Here is a 25,128-nt window from a genome sequence, read left to right on the forward strand (position 1 = left end):
GGTAATACTACTACTAATAATACTAATAATACTAATAATACTAATAAAACTACTAATAATACCAATAATAATACTGGTAATACTACTACTAATAATACTAATACTACTAATACAACTACTAATAATACCAATAATAATACTGGTAATACTACTACTAATAATACTAATAATACTAATAATAACACTAATAATACCAATAATAATACTGGTAATACTACTAATAATAATACTAATAATACTAATAATAACACTAATAGTACCATTAGTAATAGTACTACTACTAATACTAATAATACTAATAATAACACTAATAGTACCATTATTAATAGTACTACTAATAATACTACTACTAATAATACTAATAATACTAGTAATACTACCACTAATGATAGTAATAATACTGATAATAATACTAATAATGCTACTAATAATACTAATAATAATAATAATAATAATACGAATAATAATAATAGTAATACGAATGATAATAACAATAATACGAATAACAATAATAATAATAATACTAAAATAATATACACTATTAAATAATAGAGTGCATAGTAACTTATTCAGAGTCCATTAAAGGACGTTTGACTAAATGAGGATTCAGGACATTTTAACTTGCTGTAAATTTATTGATTTGATTGATAGTAGCTCAGTATTTCAGAAAGAGAGACAAACAGAGACAAGAGGAAGAGAGAGACAGAGACAAGAGGAAGAGAGAGACAGAGACAAGAGGAAGAGAGAGACAGAGACAAGAGGAAGAGAGAGACAGAGACAAGAGGAAGAGCGAGACAGAGACAAGAGGAAGAGAGAGACAAGAGGAAGAGAGAGACAGAGACAAGAGGAAGAGAGAGACAGAGACAAGAGGAAGAGAGAGACAGAGACAAGAGGAAGAGACAGACAGGGACAAGAGGAAGAGAGAGACAGAGACAAGAGGAAGAGCGAGACAGAGACAAGAGGAACGAAGACAATATCAAGATATGAAAGTTACAGTTCTTTGATCAACACTCCTAGTGGCCAATAACCGGTATTACATCTCATATCACCCTCTTCCTCATAACCAGTGTTACATCTCATATCACCCTCTTCCCCAAACAGGTGTGTGAAATGATGCTTCCTACGCTAGAAATGTGAATGATCTAGTTAGCCAATCAAAGGCTTCCTAGAATGAAGCCGTTGAGGATCTCAGCGGTAGAAGAGCAGGACGGCAGCTTCAGTGATCTCCTTGGATGAGCTATAGCCTGTGTTGGTCCCGTAGCCGTCCCAGTCAAAGGAGGAGAAGTCACCACACTGTCTAGGAGCAGCCTCGGGGAAGTGTCCTCCTCCTCCAACACAGTACTGCAAACAAACAAAACACACACACACACACACACACACACACACACACACACACACACACAAACACAAACACACTGTTGTACTATGTATAGTAGGAGAGATGTAGATTGTCACACACTGTCTATCACAAACACACACACACACACACACACACACACACACACACACACACACACACACACACACCATTTTATCATCCTAGGCTACAGCCAGACAGACAAGTGAACCAGAATAAAATCAAATATGTATTCATCATTTCTTCTTTTTGTCTGTAAAAAGTTCAAAATGTCCATGATTTAGTCTTTGAATGAAGAGATGGAGATAAATATCCAGTTTTGAGTGTTTGTTGCAGCTCGTTCCAGTCACTAGCTGCAGTGAACTGAAAAGAGGAGCGACCCAGGGATGTGTGTGCTTTCTGAATCAGGGTTAGTTTGGCAGCTGGGGTGAAAGAGGAGCGATTACGATACAGGAAACCAAGTCTAGATTTAACCTTAGCCTGCAGCTTTGATATGTGCTGAGAGAAAGACAGTGCACCATCTAGCCATACTCCCAAGTACTTGTATGAGGTGACTACCTCAAGCTCTAAACCCTCAGAGGTAGTAATCACACCTGTGGGGAGAGGGGCATTCGTCTTACCAAACCACATTACCTTAAATTTGACAAAATTCGGGGAGGGGCCAGCTGAGTATAAGACTGTATCATCTGCATATAAATGGATAAGAAAGCTTCCTACTGCCTGAGCTATGTTGTTGATGTGAATTGAGAAGAGCGTGGGGCCTGGGATTGAGCCTTGGGGTACTCCCTTGGTGACAGGAAGTGACTGAGACAGCAGATTTTCTGACTTTGTAACAAAGTTTAACTTACAAGATTCTCAGTTCAAACCGACGCCATGTTTTCAAAAGTTTGTGCATCTGTTAAAGTCCACCCATTGACCTTTTAGAAACCAATCAGATTTGGTCTGCCCTTTAGAAAAAAAAGTTGACTAAACTTTACGTCAATGTGCGGAACAGCTGTTGCGCGATAGTCATCGCATTCCACGGTCTTTTGACAGACGTTACGATGCCTGTCATGTTACGTAGTCTGTCTCAACCGATGACTGCCGTTGAAAAACTAAATCTGTACATTTCTGTGTGGCCGTAGCCTTACTCACGTGTTCCATGTTGCAGCCAATAGGTTTGACCCCAGAGCAGATGGCCAAGGCTGCACGTTCTTTGTTTATCACTCGGAAAGTGATGAAGCCAGGCTCAAACTCACCTGCCACAGAAAAATAAGAAATAGAAGTTTAGGAACATAAGTATGTAATGTTGTCTTCGGCTGGAACAGTCAACACATTAGGAGGTAGGTGTAGTCTATCGTCTAACTACTACTACAGTAGAACACAGTCAACACACTAGGAGGTAGGTGTAGTCTAACATCTAACTACGTCTACAGTAGAACACAGTCAACACACTAGGAGGTAGGTGTAGTCTAACATCTAACTACTACTACAGTAGAACACAGTCAACACACTAGGAGGTAGGTGTAGTCTATCATCTAACTACTACTACAGTAGAACACAGTCAACACACTAGGAGGTAGGTGTAGTCTAACATCTAACTACGTCTACAGTAGAACACAGTCAACACACTAGGAGGTAGGTGTAGTCTAACATCTAACTACGTCTACAGTAGAACACAGTCAACACACTAGGAGGTAGGTGTAGTCTAACATCTAACTACTACTACAGTAGAACACAGTCAACACACTAGGAGGTAGGTGTAGTCTAACATCTAACTACTACTACAGTAGAACACAGTCAACACACTAGGAGGTAGGTGTAGTCATTTAAAAAATGTTTAAAGTTTCTTCAAGTGCAGTTGCAAAAACCATCAAGCGCTATGATGAAACTGGCTCTCATGAGAGTTACCAGCAGAGTTACCTCTGCTGCAGGAAGACCCAGAGTTACCTCTGCTGCAGAGGAGAAGGTCATTAGAGTTACCAGCCTTAGAAATTTCATCCCAAATAAATGCTTCACAGAGTTCAAGTAACAGACACATCTCAACATCAACTCTTCAGAGGAAACTGTGTGAATCAGGTCTTCATGGTCGAGTTGCTGCAAAGAAACCACTACTAAAGGACACCAATAAGAAGAAGAGACTTCCTTGGGCCAATAAACAGGAGCAATGGACATTAGACCAGTGGAAATCTGTCCTTTGGTCTGGAGTCCTAATTTGAGATTTTTGGTTCCAACCGCCATGTCTTTGTGAGACGCAGAGTAGGTGAACGGTTGATCTCTGCGTGTGTGGTTCCCACCGTGAAGCATGGAGGAGGAAGTGTGATGGTGTGGAGGTGCTTTGCTGGTGACACTGTCTGTGATTATTTACGAATTGATTACACGCTTAACCCTCATGGCTACCCAGAATCTCTCCACCGCATCATTTCTGAGCGAAATGACATCCCATCTGGTTTGCGCTTTTGTGGGACTATAATTTGTTTTTCAACAGGACAATGACCCAACACACCTCCAGGCTGTGTAAGGGCTATCTGACCAAGAAGGAGAGTGATGGAGTGCTGCATCAGATGACCTGTCCTCCATAATCATCCAACCTTATCCCAATTGAGATGGTTAGACCGCAGAGTGAAGGAAAAGCAGCCAACAAGTGCTCAGCATATGTGGGAACTCCTTCAAGGCTGATGGAAAAGCATTCCAGATGAAGCTGGTTGAGAGAATGCCAGAAGTGTCAAAGCTGTCATGAAGGTCAAGGGTGGCTACTTTGAAGAATCTCAAATATAAAATATATTTTGGTTACTACATGATTCCATATGTGTTATTTCATAGTTTTGATGTCTTCACTATTATTCTACAATGTAGAAAATAGTAAAAAAATAAAGAAAAACCCTTGAATGAGTAGGTGTGTCTAATCTTTTAACTAGTACTGCATATACCCCAGCAGACACACAACTATGAGTTTCTTCACGGTACCCAAACCAAAACACATTTAATGCGTTGCTCAGTTATGTATAGAGCCATGTCATCCAGGAAGAGTAGCTGCTGCATGTTCAGTAGTTAATGGACCCCAGGAAGAGTAGCTGCTGCATGTTCAGTAGGTAATGGACCCCAGGAAGAGTAGCTGCTGCATGTTTAGTAGTTAATGAACCCCAGGAAGAGTAGCTGCTGCATGTTCAGTAGTTAATGGACCCCAGGAAGAGTAGCTGCTGCATGTTCAGTAGTTAATGGACCCCAGGAAGAGTAGCTGCTGCATGTTCAGTAGTTAATGAACCCCAGGAAGAGTAGCTGCTACATGTTCAGTAGTTAATGAACCCCAGGAAGAGTAGCTGCTGCATGTTCAGTAGTTAATGAACCCCAGGAAGAGTAGCGCTGCATGTTCAGTAGTTAATGAACCCCAGGAAGAGTAGCTGCTGCATGTTCAGTAGTTAATGAACCCCAGGAAGAGTAGCTGCTGCATGTTCAGTAGTTAATGAACCCCAGGAAGAGTAGCTGCTGCATGTTCAGTAGTTAATGAACCCCAGGAAGAGTAGCTGCTGCATGTTCAGTAGTTAATGAACCCCAGGAAGAGTCGCTGCTGCATGTTCAGTAGTTAATGGACCCCAGGAAGAGTAGCTGCTGCATGTTCAGTAGTTAATGGACCCCAGGAAGAGTAGCTGCTGCATGTTCAGTAGGTAATGGACCCCAGGAAGAGTAGCTGCTGCATGTTCAGTAGTTAATGAACCCCAGGAAGAGTAGCTGCTGCATGTTCAGTAGTTAATGGACCCCAGGAAGAGTAGCTGCTGCATGTTCAGTAGTTAATGAACCCCAGGAAGAGTAGCTGCTGCATGTTCAGTAGTTAATGGACCCCAGGAAGAGTAGCTGCTGCATGTTCAGTAGTTAATGGACCCCAGGAAGAGTAGCTGCTGCATTTTCAGTAGTTAATGAACCCCAGGAAGAGTAGCTGCTGCATGTTCAGTAGGTAATGGACCCCAGGAAGAGTAGCTGCTGCATGTTCAGTAGTTAATGGACCCCAGGAAGAGTAGCTGCTGCATGTTTAGTAGTTATTGGACCCCAGGAAGAGTAGCTGCTGCATGTTCAGTAGTTAATGGACCTCAGGAAGAGTAGCTGCTGCATGTTCAGTAGTTAATGAACCCCAGGAAGAGTAGCTGCTACATGTTCAGTAGTTAATGAACCCCAGGAAGAGTAGCTGCTGCATGTTCAGTAGTTAATGAACCCCAGGAAGAGTAGCGCTGCATGTTCAGTAGTTAATGAACCCCAGGAAGAGTAGCTGCTGCATGTTCAGTAGTTAATGAACCCCAGGAAGAGTAGCTGCTGCATGTTCAGTAGTTAATGAACCCCAGGAAGAGTAGCTGCTGCATGTTCAGTAGTTAATGAACCCCAGGAAGAGTAGCTGCTGCATGTTCAGTAGTTAATGAACCCCAGGAAGAGTCGCTGCTGCATGTTCAGTAGTTAATGGACCCCAGGAAGAGTAGCTGCTGCATGTTCAGTAGTTAATGGACCCCAGGAAGAGTAGCTGCTGCATGTTCAGTAGGTAATGGACCCCAGGAAGAGTAGCTGCTGCATGTTCAGTAGTTAATGAACCCCAGGAAGAGTAGCTGCTGCATGTTCAGTAGTTAATGAACCCCAGGAAGAGTAGCTGCTGCATGTTCAGTAGTTAATGGACCCCAGGAAGAGTAGCTGCTGCATGTTCAGTAGTTAATGAACCCCAGGAAGAGTAGCTGCTGCATGTTCAGTAGTTAATGGACCCCAGGAAGAGTAGCTGCTGCATGTTCAGTAGTTAATGGACCCCAGGAAGAGTAGCTGCTGCATTTTCAGTAGTTAATGAACCCCAGGAAGAGTAGCTGCTGCATGTTCAGTAGGTAATGGACCCCAGGAAGAGTAGCTGCTGCATGTTCAGTAGTTAATGGACCCCAGGAAGAGTAGCTGCTGCATGTTTAGTAGTTAATGGACCCCAGGAAGAGTAGCTGCTGCATGTTCAGTATCTAATGAACCCCAGTAAGAGTAGCTGCTGCATGTTTAGTAGTTAATGGACCCCAGGAAGAGTAGCTGCTGCATGTTCAGTAGTTAATGGACCCCAGGAAGAGTAGCTGCTGCATGTTCAGTAGTTAATGGACCCCAGGAAGAGTAGCTGCTGCATTTTCAGTAGTTAATGAACCCCAGGAAGAGTAGCTGCTGCATGTTCAGTAGTTAATGGACCCCAGGAAGAGTAGCTGCTGCATGTTCAGTAGTTAATGGACCCCAGGAAGAATAGCTGCTGCATGTTCAGTAGTTAATGGACCCCAGGAAGAGTAGCTGCTACATGTTCAGTAGTTAATGAACCCCAGGAAGAGTAGCTGCTGCATGTTCAGTAGTTAATGAACCCCAGGAAGAGTAGCTGCTGCATGTTCAGTAGTTAATGGACCCCAGGAAGAGTAGCTGCTGCATGTTCAGTTGTTAATGAACCCCAGGAAGAGTAGCTGCTGCATGTTCAGTAGTTAATGAACCCCAGGAAGAGTAGCTGCTGCATGTTCAGTAGGTAATGGACCACAGGAAGAGTAGCTGCTGCATGTTCAGTAGTTAATGAACCCCAGGAAGAGTAGCTGCTGCATGTTCAGTTGTTAATGAACCCCAGGAAGAGTAGCTGCTGCATGTTCAGTAGTTAATGGACCCCAGGAAGAGTAGCTGCTACATGTTCAGTAGTTAATGAACCCCAGGAAGAGTAGCTGCTGCATGTTTAGTAGTTAATGAACCCCAGGAAGAGTAGCTGCTGCATGTTCAGTAGTTCATGGACCCCAGGAAGAGTAGCTGCTGCATGTTCAGTAGGTAATGGACCCCAGGAAGAGTAGCTGCTGCATGTTCAGTAGTTAATGGACCCCAGGAAGAGTAGCTGCTGCATGTTCAGTAGGTAATGGACCCCAGGAAGAGTAGCTGCTGCATGTTTAGTAGTTAATGGGGATCCTAATAAACGACATGTTGTTATTACCTCTGGCGAGGGGAGCATAGAACATTTTGGTGGTGTCCTTAGTTCCCAGATCGTACTCCACTGGGATAGAAGGTCCATTGTCGTTGCAATTTCCTGCTCCATACCTCACTGGATACCGCTGTGGGGACAAGGACACGTGGGGAGAGGGAGAAAGAGAGACAGAGACAGAGACAGAGAGACGAATTAGTGTTTGGGTTAGAATTAGGGTTAGGAGCTAGGGTTAGTTTTAGGTTTAGGAGCTAGGGTTAGTTTTAGGTTTAGGAGCTAGGGTTTGATGTTAAGGTTAGGGTTAGGGTTAGATTTAGGGAAAATAGGATTTGAATGTGACTGAATTGTGTGTCCCTAAAAGGTCAGTTATACCAGACTCTGTGTGTGTGTGTGTGTGTGTGCGTGCGTGCGCGCATGTGTGTGTGTGTACCAGAGGAGGCTGCTGAATGGAAGACGGCTCAAAATAATGTCAAGAATGGAGCAAATTGAATGGCATCATGGAAAACATGTGTTTGATGTATTTAATACCAGTCCACAGATTCTGTACCTTGAACAGTCCGTGGAGGTTTCCTCCGTACTGGGCCAGGAACTTGGCTTCAGTATGGTAACGGAGGATAGAGCTGTTTCTCCAGGTCAGCAGCTGAGCTCTGTTAGGAACATGCCACACGGACATGTCCTCCGCCTTGATGTCATAATACCCTGGGTTCTGAGAGAGGGCAATCAGGAAGTGAGGTTTGGTGTGACACCAGGGTCAAAAATATAGACAACGTCGTCACAAATCTGGGACCTGCGCCGTTGCTAATTACCAGCGTTGTTGCTAACAAGCAAAGCTGGTCCGATTGTTGCAAAGATTTATGGGATATTAGAAGAGCCGTTGCTAACTAGTAAAGCTGGTCCCATTGTTGCAAAGAGTTATGGGATAATAAAATGTCGTTGTCTTAACCTTTGTCTTTTCCAACCTATTTTTGACCCTGGGGTACATCTGATTAGTATAAAACCCTTCTGATTAGTCTAAAGTGTTCTAAAGGGAATGAGGAGTGTTCTGAAGGGAAAGAGGAGTGTTCTGAAGGGAAAGAGGTGAGTTCTGAAGGGAAAGAGGAGAGTTCTGAAGGGAATGAAGAGTGTTCTGAAGGGAATGAGGAGTGTTCTGAAGGGAATGAGGAGTGTTCTGAAGGAAATGAGGAGTGTTCTGAAGGGAATGAGGAGAGTTCTGAAGGGAATGAGGAGTGTTCTGAAGGGAATGAGGAGTGTTCTGAAGGGAATGAGGAGTGTTCTGAAGGAAATGAGGAGTGTTCTGAAGGGAAAGAGGAGTGTTCTGAAGGGAATGAGGAGCGTTCTGAAGGGAATGAGGAGAGTTCTGAAGGGAATGAGGAGAGTTCTGAAGGGAATGAGGAGTGTTCTGAAGGGAATGAGGAGTGTTCTGAAGGGAATGAGGAGTGTTCTGAAGGAAATGAGGAGTGTTCTGAAGGGAAAGAGGAGTGTTCTGGAGGGAATGAGGAGTGTTCTGAAGGGAATGAGGAATGTTCTGAAGGAAATGAGGAGTGTTCTGAAGGGAATGAGGAGTGTTCTGAAGGGAATGAGGAGTGTTCTGAAGGAAATGAGGAGTGTTCTGAAGGGAAAGAGGAGTGTTCTGAAGGGAAAGAGGAGTGTTCTGAAGGGAATGAGGAGTGTTCTGAAGGGAATGAGGAGTGTTCTGAAGGAAATGAGGAGTGTTCTGAAGGAAATGAGGAGTGTTCTGAAGGGAAAGAGGAGTGTTCTGAAGGGAATTAGGAGTATTCTGAGGGGAATGAGGAGTGTTCTGAAGGGAAAGAGGAGTGTTCTGAAGGGGAAGAGGAGTGTTCTGAAGGGAATGAGGAGTGTTCTGAAGGGAATGAGGAGTGTTCTGAGGGGAATGAGGAGTGTTCTGAAGGGAAAGAGGAGTGTTCTGAATGGAATGAGGAGTGTTCTGAAGGGAATGAAGAGTGTTCTGAAGGGAATGAGGAGTGTTCTGAGGGGAATGAGGAGTGTTCTGAAGGGAAAGAGGAGTGTTCTGAAGGGAAAGAGGAGTGTTCTGAAGGGAATGAGGAGTGTTCTGAAGGGAATGAGGAGTGTTCTGAAGGAAATGAGGAGTGTTCTGAAGGAAATGAGGAGTGTTCTGAAGGGAAAGAGGAGTGTTCTGAAGGGAATTAGGAGTATTCTGAGGGGAATGAGGAGTGTTCTGAAGGGAAAGAGGAGTGTTCTGAAGGGGAAGAGGAGTGTTCTGAAGGGAATGAGGAGTGTTCTGAAGGGAATGAGGAGTGTTCTGAGGGGAATGAGGAGTGTTCTGAAGGGAAAGAGGAGTGTTCTGAATGGAATGAGGAGTGTTCTGAAGGGAATGAAGAGTGTTCTGAAGGGAATGAGGAGTGTTCTGAGGGGAATGAGGAGTGTTCTGAAGGGAAAGAGGAGTGTTCTGAATGGAATGAGGAGTGTTCTGAAGGGAATGAAGAGTGTTCTGAATGGAATGAGGAGTGTTCTGAGGGGAATGAGGAGTGTTCTGAAGGGAAAGAGGAGTGTTCTGAATGGAATGAGGAGTGTTCTGAAGGGAAAGAGGAGTGTTCTGAAGGGAAAGAGGAGTGTTCTGAAGGGAAAGAGGAGTGTTCTGAAGGGAATGAGGAGTGTTCTGAATGGAATGAGGAGTGTTCTGAAGGGAAAGAGGAGTGTTCTGAAGGGAATGAGGAGTGTTCTGAATGGAATGAGGAGTGTTCTGAAGGGAAAGAGGAGTGTTCTGAAGGGAATGAGGAGTGTTCTGAAGGGAAAGAGGAGTGTTCTGAAGGGAAAGAGGAGTGTTCTGAAGGGAATGAGGAGTGTTCTGAATGGAATGAGGAGTGTTCTGAAGGGAAAGAGGAGTGTTCTGAAGGGAATGAGGAGTGTTCTGAATGGAATGAGGAGTGTTCTGAAGGGAAAGAGGAGTGTTCTGAAGGGAATGAGGAGTGTTCTGAAGGAAATGAGGAGTGTTCTGAAGGGAAAGAGGAGTGTTCTGAAGGGAATTAGGAGTATTCTGAGGGGAATGAGGAGTGTTCTGAAGGGAAAGAGGAGTGTTCTGAAGGGGAAGAGGAGTGTTCTGAAGGGAATGAGGAGTGTTCTGAAGGGAATGAGGAGTGTTCTGAGGGGAATGAGGAGTGTTCTGAAGGGAAAGAGGAGTGTTCTGAATGGAATGAGGAGTGTTCTGAAGGGAATGAGGAGTGTTCTGAGGGGAATGAGGAGTGTTCTGAAGGGAAAGAGGAGTGTTCTGAAGGGAATGAGGAGTGTTCTGAAGGGAATGAGGAGTGTTCTGAAGGGAATGAGGAGTGTTCTGAATGGAATGAGGAGTGTTCTGAGGGGAATGAGGAGTGTTCTGAGGGGAATGAGGAGTGTTCTGAAGGGAATGAGGAGTGTTCTGAAGGGAATGAGGAGTGTTCTGAGGGGAATGAGGAGTGTTCTGAAGGGGAAGAGGAGTGTTCTGAAGGGAATGAGGAGTGTTCTGAAGGGAAAGAGGAGTGTTCTGAAGGGAAAGAGGAGTGTTCTGAAGGGAAAGAGGAGTGTTCTGAAGGGAATGAGGAGTGTTCTGAGGGGAATGAGGAGTGTTCTGAAGGGAAAGAGGAGTGTTCTGAAGGGAAAGAGGAGTGTTCTGAAGGGAATGAGGAGTGTTCTGAGGGGAATGAGGAGTGTTCTAAAGTAAAGAGAAGTGTTCTAAAGTAAAGAGGAGTGTTCTAAAGTAAAGAAAAGTGTTCTAAATTAAAGAGAAGTGTTCTAAAGTAAAGAGAAGTGTTCTAAAGTAAAGAGGAGTGTTCTAAATTAAAGAGGAGTGTTCTAAAGTAAAGAGAAGTGTTCTAAAGTAAAGAGGAGTGTTCTAAATTAAAGAGAAGTGTTCTAAAGTAAAGAGAAGTGTTCTAAAGTAAAGAGGAGTGTTCTAAAGTAAAGAGGAGTGTTCTAAAGTAAAGAGGAGTGTTCTAAAGTAAAGAAAAGGGTTCTAAAGTAAAGAGGAGTGTTCTAAAGTAAAGAGGAGTGTTCTAAAGTAAAGAGGAGTGTTCTAAAGTAAAGAGGAGTGTTCTAAAGTAAAGAGGAGTGTTCTAAAGTAAAGAGAAGAGTTCTAAAGTAAAGAGAAGTGTTCTAAAGTAAAGAGGAGTGTTCTAAAGTAAAGAGAAGTGTTCTAAAGTAAAGAGGAGTGTTCTAAAGTAAAGAGGAGTGTTCTAAAGTAAAGAGGAGTGTTCTAAAGTAAAGAGGAGTGTTCTAAAGTAAAGAGGAGTGTTCTAAATTAAAGAGGAGTGTTCTAAATTAAAGAGGAGTGTTCTAAAGTAAAGAGAAGTGTTCTAAAGTAAAGAGAAGTGTTCTAAAGTAAAGAGGAGTGTTCTAAAGTAAAGAGGAGTGTTCTAAAGTAAAGAGAAGTGTTCTAAAGTAAAGATGAGTATTCTAAAGTAAAGAGAAGTGTTCTAAAGTAAAGAGAAGTGTTCTAAAGTAAAGAGAGGTATTCTAAAGTAAAGAGAAGTATTCTAAAGTAAAGAGAAGTGTTCTAAAGTAAAGAGAAGTGTTCTAAAGTAAAGAGGAGTGTTCTAAAGTAAAGAAGAGTGTTCTAAAGTAAGGAGGAGTGTTCTAAAGTAAAGAGGAGTGTTCTAAAGTAAAGAGAAGTGTTCTAAATTAAAGAGGAGTGTTCTAAAGTAAAGAGGAGTGTTCTAAAGTAAAGAGAAGTGTTCTAAAGTAAAGAGGAGTGTTCTAAAGTAAAGAGGAGTGTTCTAAATTAAAGAGAAGTGTTCTAAAGTAAAGAGGAGTATTCTAAAGTAAAGAGGAGTATTCTAAAGTAAAGAGGAGTGTTCTAAATTAAAGAGAAGTGTTCTAAAGTAAAGAGGAGTATTCTAAAGTAAAGAGGAGTGTTCTAAAGTAAAGAGGAGTATTCTAAAGTAAAGAGGAGTATTCTAAAGTAAAGAGGAGTGTTCTAAATTAAAGAGAAGTGTTCTAAAGTAAAGAGGAGTATTCTAAAGTAAATATGAGTGTTCTAAAGTAAAGAGGAGTGTTCTAAAGTGAAGAGGAGTGTTTTAAAGTAAAGAGGAGTATTCTAAAGTAAAGAGAAGTGTTCTAAAGTAAAGAGGAGTGTTCTAAAGTAAAGAGGAGTGTTCTAAAGTAAAGAGGAGTGTTCTAAAGTGAAGAGGAGTGTTCTAAAGTAAAGAGGAGTATTCTAAAGTAAAGAGGAGTGTTCTAAAGAAAAGAGGAGTGTTCTAAAGTGAAGAGGAGTGTTCTAAAGTAAAGAGGAGTATTCTAAAGTAAAGAGAAGTGTTCTAAAGTAAAGAGGAGTATTCTAAAGTAAAGAGGAGTATTCTAAAGTAAAAAGAAGTGTTCTAAAGTTAAGAGGAGTGTTCTAAAGTAAAGAGAAGTATTCTAAAGTAAAGAGAAGTATTCTAAAGTAAAGAGAAGTGTTCTAAAGTAAAGAGAAGTGTTCTAAAGTAAAGAGGAGTGTTCTAAAGTAAAGAGGAGTGTTCTAAAGTAAAGAGGAGTGTTCTAAAGTAAAGAGGAGTGTTCTAAAGTAAAGAGAAGTGTTCTAAATTAAAGAGGAGTGTTCTAAAGTAAAGATGAGTGTTCTAAAGTAAAGAGAAGTGTTCTAAAGTAAAGAGGAGTGTTCTAAAGTAAAGAGGAGTGTTCTAAATTAAAGAGAAGTGTTCTAAAGTAAAGAGGAGTATTCTAAAGTAAAGAGGAGTATTCTAAAGTAAAGAGGAGTGTTCTAAATTAAAGAGAAGTGTTCTAAAGTAAAGAGGAGTGTTCTAAAGTAAAAAGGAGTGTTCTAAAGTAAAGAGGAGTGTTCTAAAGTAAAGAGGAGTGTTCTAAAGTAAAGAGGAGTATTCTAAATTAAAGAGAAGTGTTCTAAAGTAAAGAGGAGTATTCTAAAGTAAAGAGGAGTGTTCTAAATTAAAGAGAAGTGTTCTAAAGTAAAGAGGAGTATTCTAAAGTAAAGAGGAGTGTTCTAAAGTAAAGCGGAGTGTTCTAAAGTGAAGAGGAGTATTCTAAATTAAAGAGGAGTGTTCTAAATTAAAGAGAAGTGTTCTAAAGTAAAGAGGAGTATTCTAAAGTAAAGAGAAGTGTTCTAAAGTAAAGAGGAGTATTCTAAAGTAAAGAGGAGTATTCTAAAGTAAAGAGGAGTGTTCTAAAGTAAATAGGAGTGTTCTAAAGTGAAGAGGAGTATTCTAAAGTAAAGAGGAGTGTTCTAAATTAAAGAGAAGTGTTCTAAAGTAAAGAGGAGTGTTCTAAAGTAAAGAGAAGTGTTCTAAAGTAAAGAGGAGTATTCTAAAGTAAAGAGAAGTGTTCTAAAGTAAAGAGGAGTGTTCTAAAGTAAAGAGGAGTGTTCTAAATTAAAGAGAAGTGTTCTAAAGTAAAGAGAAGTGTTCTAAAGTAAAGAGAAGTATTCTAAAGTAAAGAGGAGTATTCTAAACTAAAGAGGAGTGTTCTAAAGTAAAGAGGGGTGTTCTAAAGTAAAGAAAAGTGTTCTAAAGTAAAGAGAAGTGTTCTAAAGTAAAGAGAAGTGTTCTAAAGTAAAGAGGAGTGTTCTAAAGTAAAGAGGAGTGTTCTAAAGTAAAGAGGAGTGTTCTAAAGTAAAGAGGAGTGTTCTAAAGTAAACAGAAGTGTTCTAAAGTAAAGTTGAGTGTTCTAAAGTAAAGAGGAGTGTTCTAAAGTAAAGAGAAGTGTTCTAAAGTAAAAAGAAGTGTTCTAAAGTAAAGAGAAGTGTTCTAAAGTAAAGAGGAGTGTTCTAAAGTAAAGAGGAGTGTTCTAAAGTAAAGAGGAGTGTTCTAAAGTAAACAGAAGTGTTCTAAAGTAAAGAGGAGTGTTCTAAAGTAAAGAGGAGTGTTCTAAAGTAAAGAGAAGTGTTCTAAAGTAAAGAGAAGTGTTCTAAAGTTAAGCGGGGTGTATTCCACCTTGAAGTCGTCAGAGGTGGCGCCCTCTGCTGTCCCAAAGGTGGCAGTATTCTCCCAGTTCCCGTCTCCTCCTGGGTAGTTGATGTTATCCCCCTGCTGGCTGGTCCAGCGGTCGCCCACCGTGCACTTCCCATACATGTTGTTCTCGTGCACGCTTGCCACAAGTGTCCAGGCGCCGCCCGCCGTGGTCATGTCACAGAAGGTCTGGTACTCAGCCCCGCTAGCCGTGGTCAGGTAGTATATCCCATCTAAGACAGAAAAAAATATTCACAAATACATACTAAATATTTTCAATCTATATGCCTCAATGTATTAAAATGACTCGATCCTGACTAGTCTCCCAGTCCCTACGAAATCAATTGATTCACAAGTGGACTCCAATCAAGTTGTAGAAACATCTCAAGGATGATCAATGGACACAGGACGCAACCGAGCAAATTTTTCGAGTCTCATAGCAAAGGGTCTGAATATTTATGTTAATAAAGTATTTCTGTTGTTTAATTTTTATACATTTGCAAACATTTCAAAAAATGTGTTTTCACTTTGTCATTATGGGGTATTGTGATGTCATTATGGGGTATTGTGATGTCATCATGGGGTATTGTGTGTAGATTGATGAGGATTTGTTTGTAAAAATACATTTTAGAATAACTTCTTTGGGACTAAGGGGCAGTATTGAGTAGCTTGGATGAAAAGGTGCCCAGTGTAAACTGCCTGCTACTCAGGCCCAAAAGCTAGAATATGCATATAATTGGTAGATTTGGGTAGAAAACAGACTGAAGTTTCTAAAACTATTTGAATGATGTCTGTGAATATAACAGTACTCATATGGCAGGCAAAAACCTGAGAAAAAATCCAATCAGGAAGTGGGAAAAATTAGGTTTGTAGGTTTTCAAGTCTTTGCCTATCCAATATACAGTGTCTATGGGGTCATATTGCACTTCCTAAGGCTTCCACTAGATGTCAACAGTCTTTAGAACCTTGTTTCAGGCTTCTACTGTGAAGGGGGGGAATGAGAGCTGTTTCAACCAGGTGTCTGGCAGAGTGCCATGAGCTCAGTCAGGCTCGCCCCCGTGAGAGGTAGCTGCGTTCCTTTTCCTATCTAAAGACAAAGGAATTCTCCAGTTGAAACAATATTGAAGATTTATGTTAAAAATATCCTAAAGATTGATTCTATACATCGTTTGACATGTTTCTACGAACTGTAATATAACTTTTTGACTTTTCGTCTGGCCTGCGCATCGTGAATTTGGATTTGTGAACTAAACGCGCGAACAAAAAGGAGGTATTTGGACATAAATTATGAACTTTATCGAACAAAACAAACATTTATTGTGGAACTGGGATTCCTGGGAGTGCATTCTGATGAAGATCATCAAAGGTAAGTGAATATTTATAATGCTATTTCTGACTTCTGTTGACTCCACAACATGGCGGGTATCTGTATGGCTTGTTTTGGTCTCTGAGCGCTGTACTCAGATCATTGCATGGTGTGCTTTTTCAGTAAAGCTTTTTTGAAATCTGACACAGCGGTTGCATTAAGGAGAAGTATATCTATAATTCCATGTAAAAAACTTGTATTTTCATCAACATTTATGATGAGTATTTCTGTAAATTGATGTGGCTCTCTGCAAAATCACTGGATGTTTTGGAAGCAAAACATTACTGAAAATAACGCGCCAATGTAAACTGAGATTTTTGGATATAAATATGAACTTTATCAAACAAAACATACATGTATTGTGTAACATGAAGTCCTATGAGTGTCATCTGATGAAGATCATCAAAGGTTAGTGATTCATTTGATCTCTATTTCTGCTTTTTGTGACTCCTCTCTTTGGCTGGAAAAATGGCTGTGTTTTTCTGTGACTAGGTACTGACCTAACATAATCGCATGGTACGCTTTCGTCGTAAAGCCTTTTTGAAATCGGACACTGTGGTGAGATTAACAACTCGTTTATCTTTAAGTGTATGTTTGAGGAATTTTAATTATGAGATTTATGTTGTTTGAATTTGGCGCCATGCACTTTCACTGGCTGTTGTCATATTGATCCCGTTAACGGGATTTGAGCCAAAAGAAGATAAGGCTGTAACATAACAAAATGTGGGAAAAAAGTCAAGGGGTCTGAATACTTTCTGAAGGCACTGTATGGTGTATATATATTAACACACAAAAATAACATAAATATATTAACATACATGTCTATTTTCCAAACTTGACTGCTTTAACTCATACTACAGGGAAGAATGAATGTGTTGTGTTCCACTGACCATCCTTGATGTTGTGTTTGTCTTTGAGTTGTCTGCAGCTCTGGACGGTGTATCTGGTAGGTCCAGTCTTGGAGTCAGAAGTGTCCCCGCTGGGGCCTCCGGACAGGATGCTGGGGCCTCCAGACAGGATGTTGGTGTTGTGGATCTCAATCAGAAGATCTGGGGGAACAAAAGGACCTTAGACAGACTCTGTGTGTGTGTGTGTGTGTGTGTGTGTGTGTGTGTGTGTGTGTGTGTGTGTGTGTGTGTGTGTGTGTGTGTGTGTGTGTGTGTGTGTGTGTGTGTGTGTGTGTGTGTGTGTGTGTGTGTGTGTGTGTGTGTGTGTGTGTGTGTGTGTGTGTGTGTGTGTGTGTGTGTGTGTGTGTGTGTGTGTGTGTGTGTGTGTGTGTGTGTGTGTGTGTGTGTGTGTGTGTGTGTGTGTGTGTGTGTGTGTGTGTGTGTGTGTGTGTGTGTGTGTGTGTGTGTGTGTGTGTGTGTGTGTGTGTGTGTGTGTGTGTGTGTGTGTGTGTGTGTGTGTGTGTGTGTGTGTGTGTGTGTGTGTGTGTGTGTGTGTGTGTGTGTGTGTGTGTGTGTGTGTGTGTGTGTGTGTGTGTGTGTGTGTGTGTGTGTGTGTGTGTGTGTGTGTGTGTGTGTGTGTGTGTGTGTGTGTGTGTGTGTGTGTGTGTGTGTGTGTGTGTGTGTGTGTGTGTGTGTGTGTGTGTGTGTGTGTGTGTGTGTGTGTGTGTGTGTGTGTGTGTGTGTGTGTGTGTGTGTGTGTGACTACTGACCTGGATCTACTGAGACACAGCCTCCTCCAGTCAGAGACAGAGACAGGACTACAACTACCAGGTACTTCATGGCTGAGGACGACAACAACACAAACACTGACACAGAGATAGGACTACAACTACCAGGTACTTCATGGCTGAGGACGACAACAACACAAACACTGACACAGAGATAGGACTACAACTACCAGGTACTTCATGGCTGAGGACGACAACAACACAAACACTGACACAGAGATAGGACTACAACTACCAGGTACTTCATGGCTGAGGACGACAACAACACAAACACTGACAGCAGCCCAAATGGCATTCTATTCACTATATAGTGCACTACTTTAGACCCTATTCCCTATATAGTGAACCAGGTTCTATCAGTGAATCAGTCTCTCTATAAATAGTTTAGTCTCTCTGCCAGTATATCAGTCTCTCTGCCAGTATATCAGTCTCTCTGCCAGTATATCAGTCTCTCTGCCAGTATATCAGTCTCTCTGCCAGTATATCAGTCTCTCTGCCAGTATATCAGTCTCTCTACCAGTATAGCTGTCTCTCTGCCAGTATATCAGTCTCTCTATCAGTATGTCAGTCTCTCTACCAGTATATCAGTCTCTCTGCCAGTATATCAGTCTCTCTATCAGTATATCAGTCTCTCTGCCAGTATATCAGTCTCTCTGCCAGTATATCAGTCTCTCTGCCAGTATATCAGTCTCTCTGCCAGTATATCAGTCTCTCTGCCAGTATATCAGTCTCTCTACCAGTATAGCTGTCTCTCTGCCAGTATATCAGTCTCTCTATCAGTATGTCAGTCTCTCTACCAGTATATCAGTCTCTCTGCCAGTATATCAGTCTCTCTGCCAGTATATCAGTCTCTCTGCCAGTATATCAGTCTCTCTGCCAGTATATCAGTCTCTCTGCCAGTATATCAGTCTCTCTGCCAGTATATCAGTCTCTCTGCCAGTATATCAGTCTCTCTATCAGTATATCAGTCTCTCTGCCAGTATATCAGTCTCTCTGCCAGTATATCAGTCTCTCTGCCATTGCACTTGACACTCAGAAGGATTGACCCTACTGTAAAATAACATCACATTGATAAATCCTCATCATTGATATGATACTATTGACCAGATGCTGCAGCAGCAGACTGTACCTGTTGTGGTCTTGCAGCAGTCTTTCAGTGGTCTTGCAGCAGTCTTTCAGTGGTCTTGCAGCAGTCTTGCAGGAGTGTGTCTCAGAGGCGGTGAGTTTGTCTGAGTCTCCTCAAGTCGCTTTATAGTCTGACCGGCTCCAGCCTGTCTGTCTGTCTGTCTGTCTGTCTGTGTGGGTGAGTGTGCGTGCATGTGTGTGTGTGTGCGTGTGTGTGTGTGTGTGTGTGTGTGCGTGCTCCTCCAAAACCCCACACAGGAGTCAATATTTAACCGACACACCCCTTACACCATCTTCACATTTTGCTGCCTTATAATCTAAAAAGTGTATTTTTTTATGTCCTACAGATCTACACAACCTAGTCCACATTTTCAAAATGCCCTCACACATTACATCTGGGAACCTCTTGGAATAGGATACTTCCAACACAGCTCTAAGGGCAGCATTTCCAATGTTTTTGTCCAAAATGTCGCAAGTTCAGTAGATTTGATTGGGAATCCTTAAAGGGAAAGTCATATTCAAACCTCTGCCTCTGATTTTCAAGCAGATTTAAATTCAGGACTGAGACGAGACTGGATCTTTTTGTGGATCTTTTTTGTGTTCCTTTTTCAGGAACACAACGCTTCCTGGAAAATCTCCCGGGTGGCGCAGTGGTCTAGGGCTCTGCATCGCCACCAGAGTCTCTGGGTTCGCGCCCAGGCTGGGCTGGGTTCGCGCCCAGGCTCTGTCGCAGCCGGCCGCAACCGGGAGGTCCGTGGGGCGACGCACAATTGGCATAGCGTCGTCCGGGTTAGGGAGGGTTTGGCCGGTAGGGATATCCTTGTCTCAGTATGTAAAAATGTAATAAAAATGTATGCACTCTACTGTAAGTCGCTCTGGATAAGAGCGTCTGCTAAATGACTAAAATGTAAAATGTAAAACCATTTTGGTGTGTCTTTGGCGTTAAAACGTGTGTAATTGTCCGGTTAAAATATAAAACTCTTATCCCAGGAGTGAAGTACTCAGAAGACAACCAAAGGTTTTCCTCTCTGCTCCTGTTATATGTCGGGTGCTAAGCTGATATATAGAATTGTCATAATACGGATAATTTGGATATTTGATTTAGAATTATAGGACCCCCCTATTAGGTATCCCCCCCCCAAAAAAAATATATTTGAAAAAGTATTTGAAAAAATATATACTTATGTCCTTTACTACTAAAGCCCATAGAAACACATCTGTCCTTTACTACTAAAGCCCATAGAACCACATCTGTCCTTTACTACTAAAGCCCATAGAAACACATCTGTCCTTTACTACTAAAGCCCATAGAAACACATCTGTCCTTTACTACTAAAGCCCATAGAAACACACCTGTCCTTTACTACTAAAACCCATAGAAACACATCTGTCCTTTACTACTAAAGCCCATAGAAACACATCTGTCCTTTACTACTAAAGCCCATAGAAACACATCTGTCCTTTACTACTAAAACCCATAGAAACACATCTGTCCTTTACTACTAAAGCCCATAGAAACACATCTGTCCTTTACTACTAAAGCCCATAGAAACACATCTGTCCTTTACTACTAAAGCCCATAGAAACACATCTGTCCTTTACTACTAAAGCCCATAGAAACACATCTGTCCTTTACTACTAAAGCCCATAGAAACACATCTGTCCTTTACTACTAAAGCCCATAGAAACACATCTGTCCTTTACTACTAAAGCCCATAGAAACACATCTGTCCTTTACTACTAAAGCCCATAGAACCACATTGAATAACAGGTTCAGAAATGGGAAAAAGGAAGGTCAACTAAATAAATCTGAAGAAACAAGGTTTTGAAGTGTCTGTCCTAAATCTAGGAGATATAAAACTCAGGGAATATTGTTACACATATCTAATGGGGGGGGGGATAAAACTACCTTCACATATCTAATGGGGGGGGGATAAAAATACCTTCACATATCTAATGGGGGGGGGGGGGGGGATAAAACTACCTTCACATATCTACTGGGGGGGGGGATAAAACTACCTTCACATATCTAATGGGGGGGGGGATAAAACTACCTTCACATATCTAATGGGGGGGGGGATAAAACTACCTTCACATATCTAATGGGGGGGGGGATAAAACTACCTTCAGATATCTAATGGGGGGGGGATAAAACTACCTTCAGATATCTAATGGGGGGGGGGATAAAACTACCTTCACATATCTAATGGGGGGGGGATAAAACTACCTTCACATATCTAATGGGGGGGGGATAAAACTACCTTCACATATCTAATGGGGGGGGGGGGGGGGGATAAAACTACCTTCACATATCTAATGGGGGGGGGTTAAAACTACCTTCAGATATCTAATGGGGGGGGGGATAAAACTACCTTCACATATCTAATGGGGGGGGGGATAAAACTACCTTCACATATCTAATGGGGGGGGGATAAAACTACCTTCACATATCTAATGGGGGGGGGGATAAAACTACCTTCACATATCTAATGGGGGGGGGGGGATAAAACTACCTTCACATATCTAATGGGGGGGGGGATAAAACTACCTTCACATATCTAATGGGGGGGGGGATAAAACTACCTTCACATATCTGGGGGGGGGGATAAAACTACCTTCACATATCTAATGGGGGGGGGGATAAAACTACCTTCAGATAATTAATGGGGGGGGGATAAAACTACCTTCACATATCTAATGGGGGGGGGGATAAAACTACCTTCACATATCTAATGGGGGGGGGGGGATAAAACTACCTTCAGATATCTAATGGGGGGGGGGATAAAACTACCTTCAGATATCTAATGGGGGGGGGGGATAAAACTACCTTCAGATATCTAATGGGGGGGGGATAAAACTACCTTCACATATCTAATGGGGGGGGGGATAAAACTACCTTCATATATCTAATGGGGGGGGGGATAAAACTACCTTCAGATATCTAATGGGGGGGGGATAAAACTACCTTCACAAATCTAATGGGGGGGGGGGGGATAAAACTACCTTCACATATCTAATGGGGGGGGGGGATAAAACGACCTTCAGATATCTAATGGGGGGGGGGGGGATAAAACTACCTTCACATATCTAATGGGGGGGGATAAAACTACCTTCACATATCTAATGGGGGGGGGGGGGGGATAAAACTACCTTCACATATCTAATGGGGGGGGGGGGGGATAAAACTACCTTCACATATCTAATGGGGGGGGGGGGGATAAAACTACCTTCACATATCTAATGGGGGGGGGATAAAACTACCTTCACATATCTAATGGGGGGGGGATAAAACTACCTTCACATATCTAATGGGGGGGGGGGGATAAAACTACCTTCACATATCTAATGGGGGGGGGGGATAAAACTACCTTCACATATCTAATGGGGGGGGGGATAAAACTACCTTCACATATCTAAAGGGGGTGGGGGGGGGATAAAACTACCTTCACATATCTAATGGGGGGGGGGATAAAACTACCTTCACATATCTAATGGGGGGGGCATAAAACTACCTTCAGATATCTAATGGGGGGGGGGGGGGGCATAAAACTACCTTCACATATCTAATGGGGGGGGGATAAAACTACCTTCAGATATCTAATGGGGGGGGGATAAAACTACCTTCAGATATCTAATGGGGGGGGGGATAAAACTACCTTCAGATATCTAATGGGGGGGGGGGATAAAACTACCTTCAGATATCTAATGGGGGGGGGGGGGGGGATAAAACTACCTTCACATATCTAATGGGGGGGGGGATAAAACTACCTTCACATATCTAATGGGGGGGGGGGGGGGGGATAAAACTACCTTCACATATCTAATTGGGGGGGGGGGGGATAAAACTACCTTCACATATCTAATGGGGGGGGGATAAAACTACCTTCAGATATCTAATGGGGGGGGGGATAAAACTACCTTCACATATCTAATGGGGGGGGGGGGATAAAACTACCTTCACATATCTAATGGGGGGGGGGATAAAACTACCTTCACATATCTAATGGGGGGGGGGGGATAAAACTACCTTCACATATCTAATGGGGGGGGGGATAAAACTACCTTCACATATCTAATGGGGGGGGGATAAAACTACCTTCACATATCTGGGGGGGGGGATAAAACTACCTTCACATATCTAATGGGGGGGGGGATAAAACTACCTTCAGATAATTAATGGGGGGGGGATAAAACTACCTTCACATATCTAATGGGGGGGGGGATAAAACTACCTTCACATATCTAATGGGGGGGGGGGATAAAACTACCTTCAGATATCTAATGGGGGGGGGGATAAAACTACCTTCAGATATCTAATGGGGGGGGGGGATAAAACTACCTTCAGATATCTAATGGGGGGGGGATAAAACTACCTTCACATATCTAATGGGGGGGGGGATAAAACTACCTTCATATATCTAATGGGGGGGGGATAAAACTACCTTCAGATATCTAATGGGGGGGGGATAAAACTACCTTCACAAATCTAATGGGGGGGGGGGATAAAACTACCTTCACATATCTAATGGGGGGGGGGATAAAACGACCTTCAGATATCTAATGGGGGGGGGGGGATAAAACTACCTTCACATATCTAATGGGGGGGGATAAAACTACCTTCACATATCTAATGGGGGGGGGGGGGGGATAAAACTACCTTCACATATCTAATGGGGGGGGGGGGGGGGGATAAAACTACCTTCACATATCTAATGGGGGGGGGGGATAAAACTACCTTCACATATCTAATGGGGGGGGGATAAAACTACCTTCACATATCTAATGGGGGGGGGGGATAAAACTACCTTCACATATCTAATGGGGGGGGGGGATAAAACTACCTTCACATATCTAAAGGGGGTGGGGGGGGATAAAACTACCTTCACATATCTAATGGGGGGGGGGATAAAACTACCTTCACATATCTAATGGGGGGGGCATAAAACTACCTTCACATATCTAATGGGGGGGGGGGGGGCATAAAACTACCTTCACATATCTAATGGGGGGGGGATAAAACTACCTTCAGATATCTAATGGGGGGGGGATAAAACTACCTTCAGATATCTAATGGGGGGGGGGATAAAACTACCTTCAGATATCTAATGGGGGGGGGGGATAAAACTACCTTCAGATATCTAATGGGGGGGGGGGGGGGATAAAACTACCTTCACATATCTAATGGGGGGGGGGATAAAACTACCTTCACATATCTAATGGGGGGGGGGGGGGGATAAAACTACCTTCACATATCTAATTGGGGGGGGGGGGGGATAAAACTACCTTCACATATCTAATGGGGGGGGGGATAAAACTACCTTCAGATATCTAATGGGGGGGGGGATAAAACTACCTTCACATATCTAATGGGGGGGGGGGATAAAACTACCTTCACATATCTAATGGAGGGGGGGGAGGATAAAACTACCTTCAGATATCTAATGGGGGGGGGGGTATAAAACTACCTTCAGATATCTAATGGGGGGGGGGGGGGTATAAAACTACCTTCAGATATCTAATGGGGGGGGGGGGCATAAAACTACCTTCAGATATCTATTGGGGGGGGGGGGCATAAAACTACCTTCACATAATGGGGGGGGGGGGATAAAACTACCTTCAGATATCTAATGGGGGGGGGGGGGCATAAAACTACCTTCAGATATCTAATGGGGGGGGGGTATAAAACTACCTTCAGATATCTAATGGGGGGGGGGGGGGCATAAAACTACCTTCAGATATCTAATGGGGGGGGGGGGCATAAAACTACCTTCACATATCTAATGGGGGGGGGATAAAACTACCTTCACATATCTAATGGGGGGGGGATAAAACTACCTTCAGATATCTAATGGGGGGGGGGGGGGGATAAAACTACCTTCACATATCTAATGGGGGGGGGGGGTCATAAAACTACCTTCAGATATCTAATGGGGGGGGGGGGGGATAAAACTACCTTCACATATCTAATGGGGGGGGGGGTCATAAAACTACCTTCAGATATCTAATGGGGGGGGATAAAACTACCTTCAGATGAGTCCCGTGACACTTGTGGGAGACGTAGAGAAAAACGGAGAACACCATTGTGAGAGTGAGAGATTGTGTGTGTGTGTGTGTGTGTGTGTGTGTGTGTGTGTGTGTGTGTGTGTGTGTGTGTGTGTGTGTGTGTGTGTGTGTGTGTGTGTGTGTGTGTGTGTGTGTGTGTGTGTGTGTGTGTGTGTGTGTGTGTGTGTTGTCCACCCAAAGCCCCTCTACAGGAGTCAATATTTAGGTCAGAAATGTCCCCATTTTCTGTCTTTATCCCACTGTGTCTTTATCCCACTGTGTCTTTATCCCACTGTGTCTTTACCCCACTGTGTCTTTATCCCACTGTGTCTTTACCCCACTGTGTCTTTATCCCACTGTGTCTTTACCCCACTGTGTCTTTACCCCACTGTGTCTTTACCCCACTGTGTCTTTATCCCACTGTGTCTTTATCCCACTGTGTCTTTATCCCACTGTGTCTTTATCCCACTGTGTCTTTATCCCACTGTGTCTTTATCCCACTGTGTCTTTACCCCACTGTGTCTTTATCCCACTGTGTCTTTATCCCACTGTGTCTAAACTTCCTTGTTGTCTGTGTCATCTTCCTTCATCCTGGAACCATCATTCAGTATGAGAGTTTGGGGTTTTAGAGTTAGGGTAAGGGTTAGGGTTAGGGTCAGGTTTGGGGTTTAGGGTTAGAGTTAGGGTCAGGTTTGGGGTTTAGGGTTAGAGTTAGGGTTAGGGTTGGGGTTT

General features: G+C 42.7%; 1 protein-coding gene across 1 annotated transcript; it reads right to left on the reverse strand.

Annotated features, from left to right (window-relative positions):
• Nucleotides 1-620: 620 nt before the first annotated feature.
• LOC139531388 (intelectin-like) lies at nucleotides 621-18,450 on the reverse strand. Its single transcript, XM_071327842.1, has 8 exons — nucleotides 18,359-18,450; nucleotides 17,212-17,283; nucleotides 16,445-16,603; nucleotides 14,174-14,421; nucleotides 7,828-7,986; nucleotides 7,293-7,410; nucleotides 2,492-2,595; nucleotides 621-1,341 (listed from the first exon to the last, which is right to left on the reverse strand). Exons 2-8 carry the CDS (start codon nucleotides 17,279-17,281, stop codon nucleotides 1,189-1,191), a joined length of 1,011 nt encoding a protein of 336 aa, XP_071183943.1. The 5' UTR covers nucleotides 17,282-17,283; nucleotides 18,359-18,450; the 3' UTR covers nucleotides 621-1,188.
• Nucleotides 18,451-25,128: the final 6,678 nt, after the last annotated feature.

The sequence above is a fragment of the Salvelinus alpinus genome, chromosome 10, assembly GCF_045679555.1.
Source record: "Salvelinus alpinus chromosome 10, SLU_Salpinus.1, whole genome shotgun sequence".
In the NCBI taxonomy this organism is placed as follows: domain Eukaryota; kingdom Metazoa; phylum Chordata; class Actinopteri; order Salmoniformes; family Salmonidae; genus Salvelinus; species Salvelinus alpinus.

What these genes read in the sequence shown, in the direction of transcription:
- LOC139531388 (XM_071327842.1), bottom strand. Translation starts at nt 17,281, where the DNA reads ATGAAGTACCTGGTAGTTGTAGTCCTGTCTCTGTCTCTGACTGGAGGA. An exon ending in CAAACACAACATCAAGGATG is followed by an intron (nt 14,422 to 16,444) that starts GTCAGTGGAACA and finishes TTTCTGTCTTAG; the next exon opens with ATGGGATATACTACCTGACC. An exon ending in ACCTCCACGGACTGTTCAAG is followed by an intron (nt 7,411 to 7,827) that starts GTACAGAATCTG and finishes TTGTCCCCACAG; the next exon opens with CGGTATCCAGTGAGGTATGG.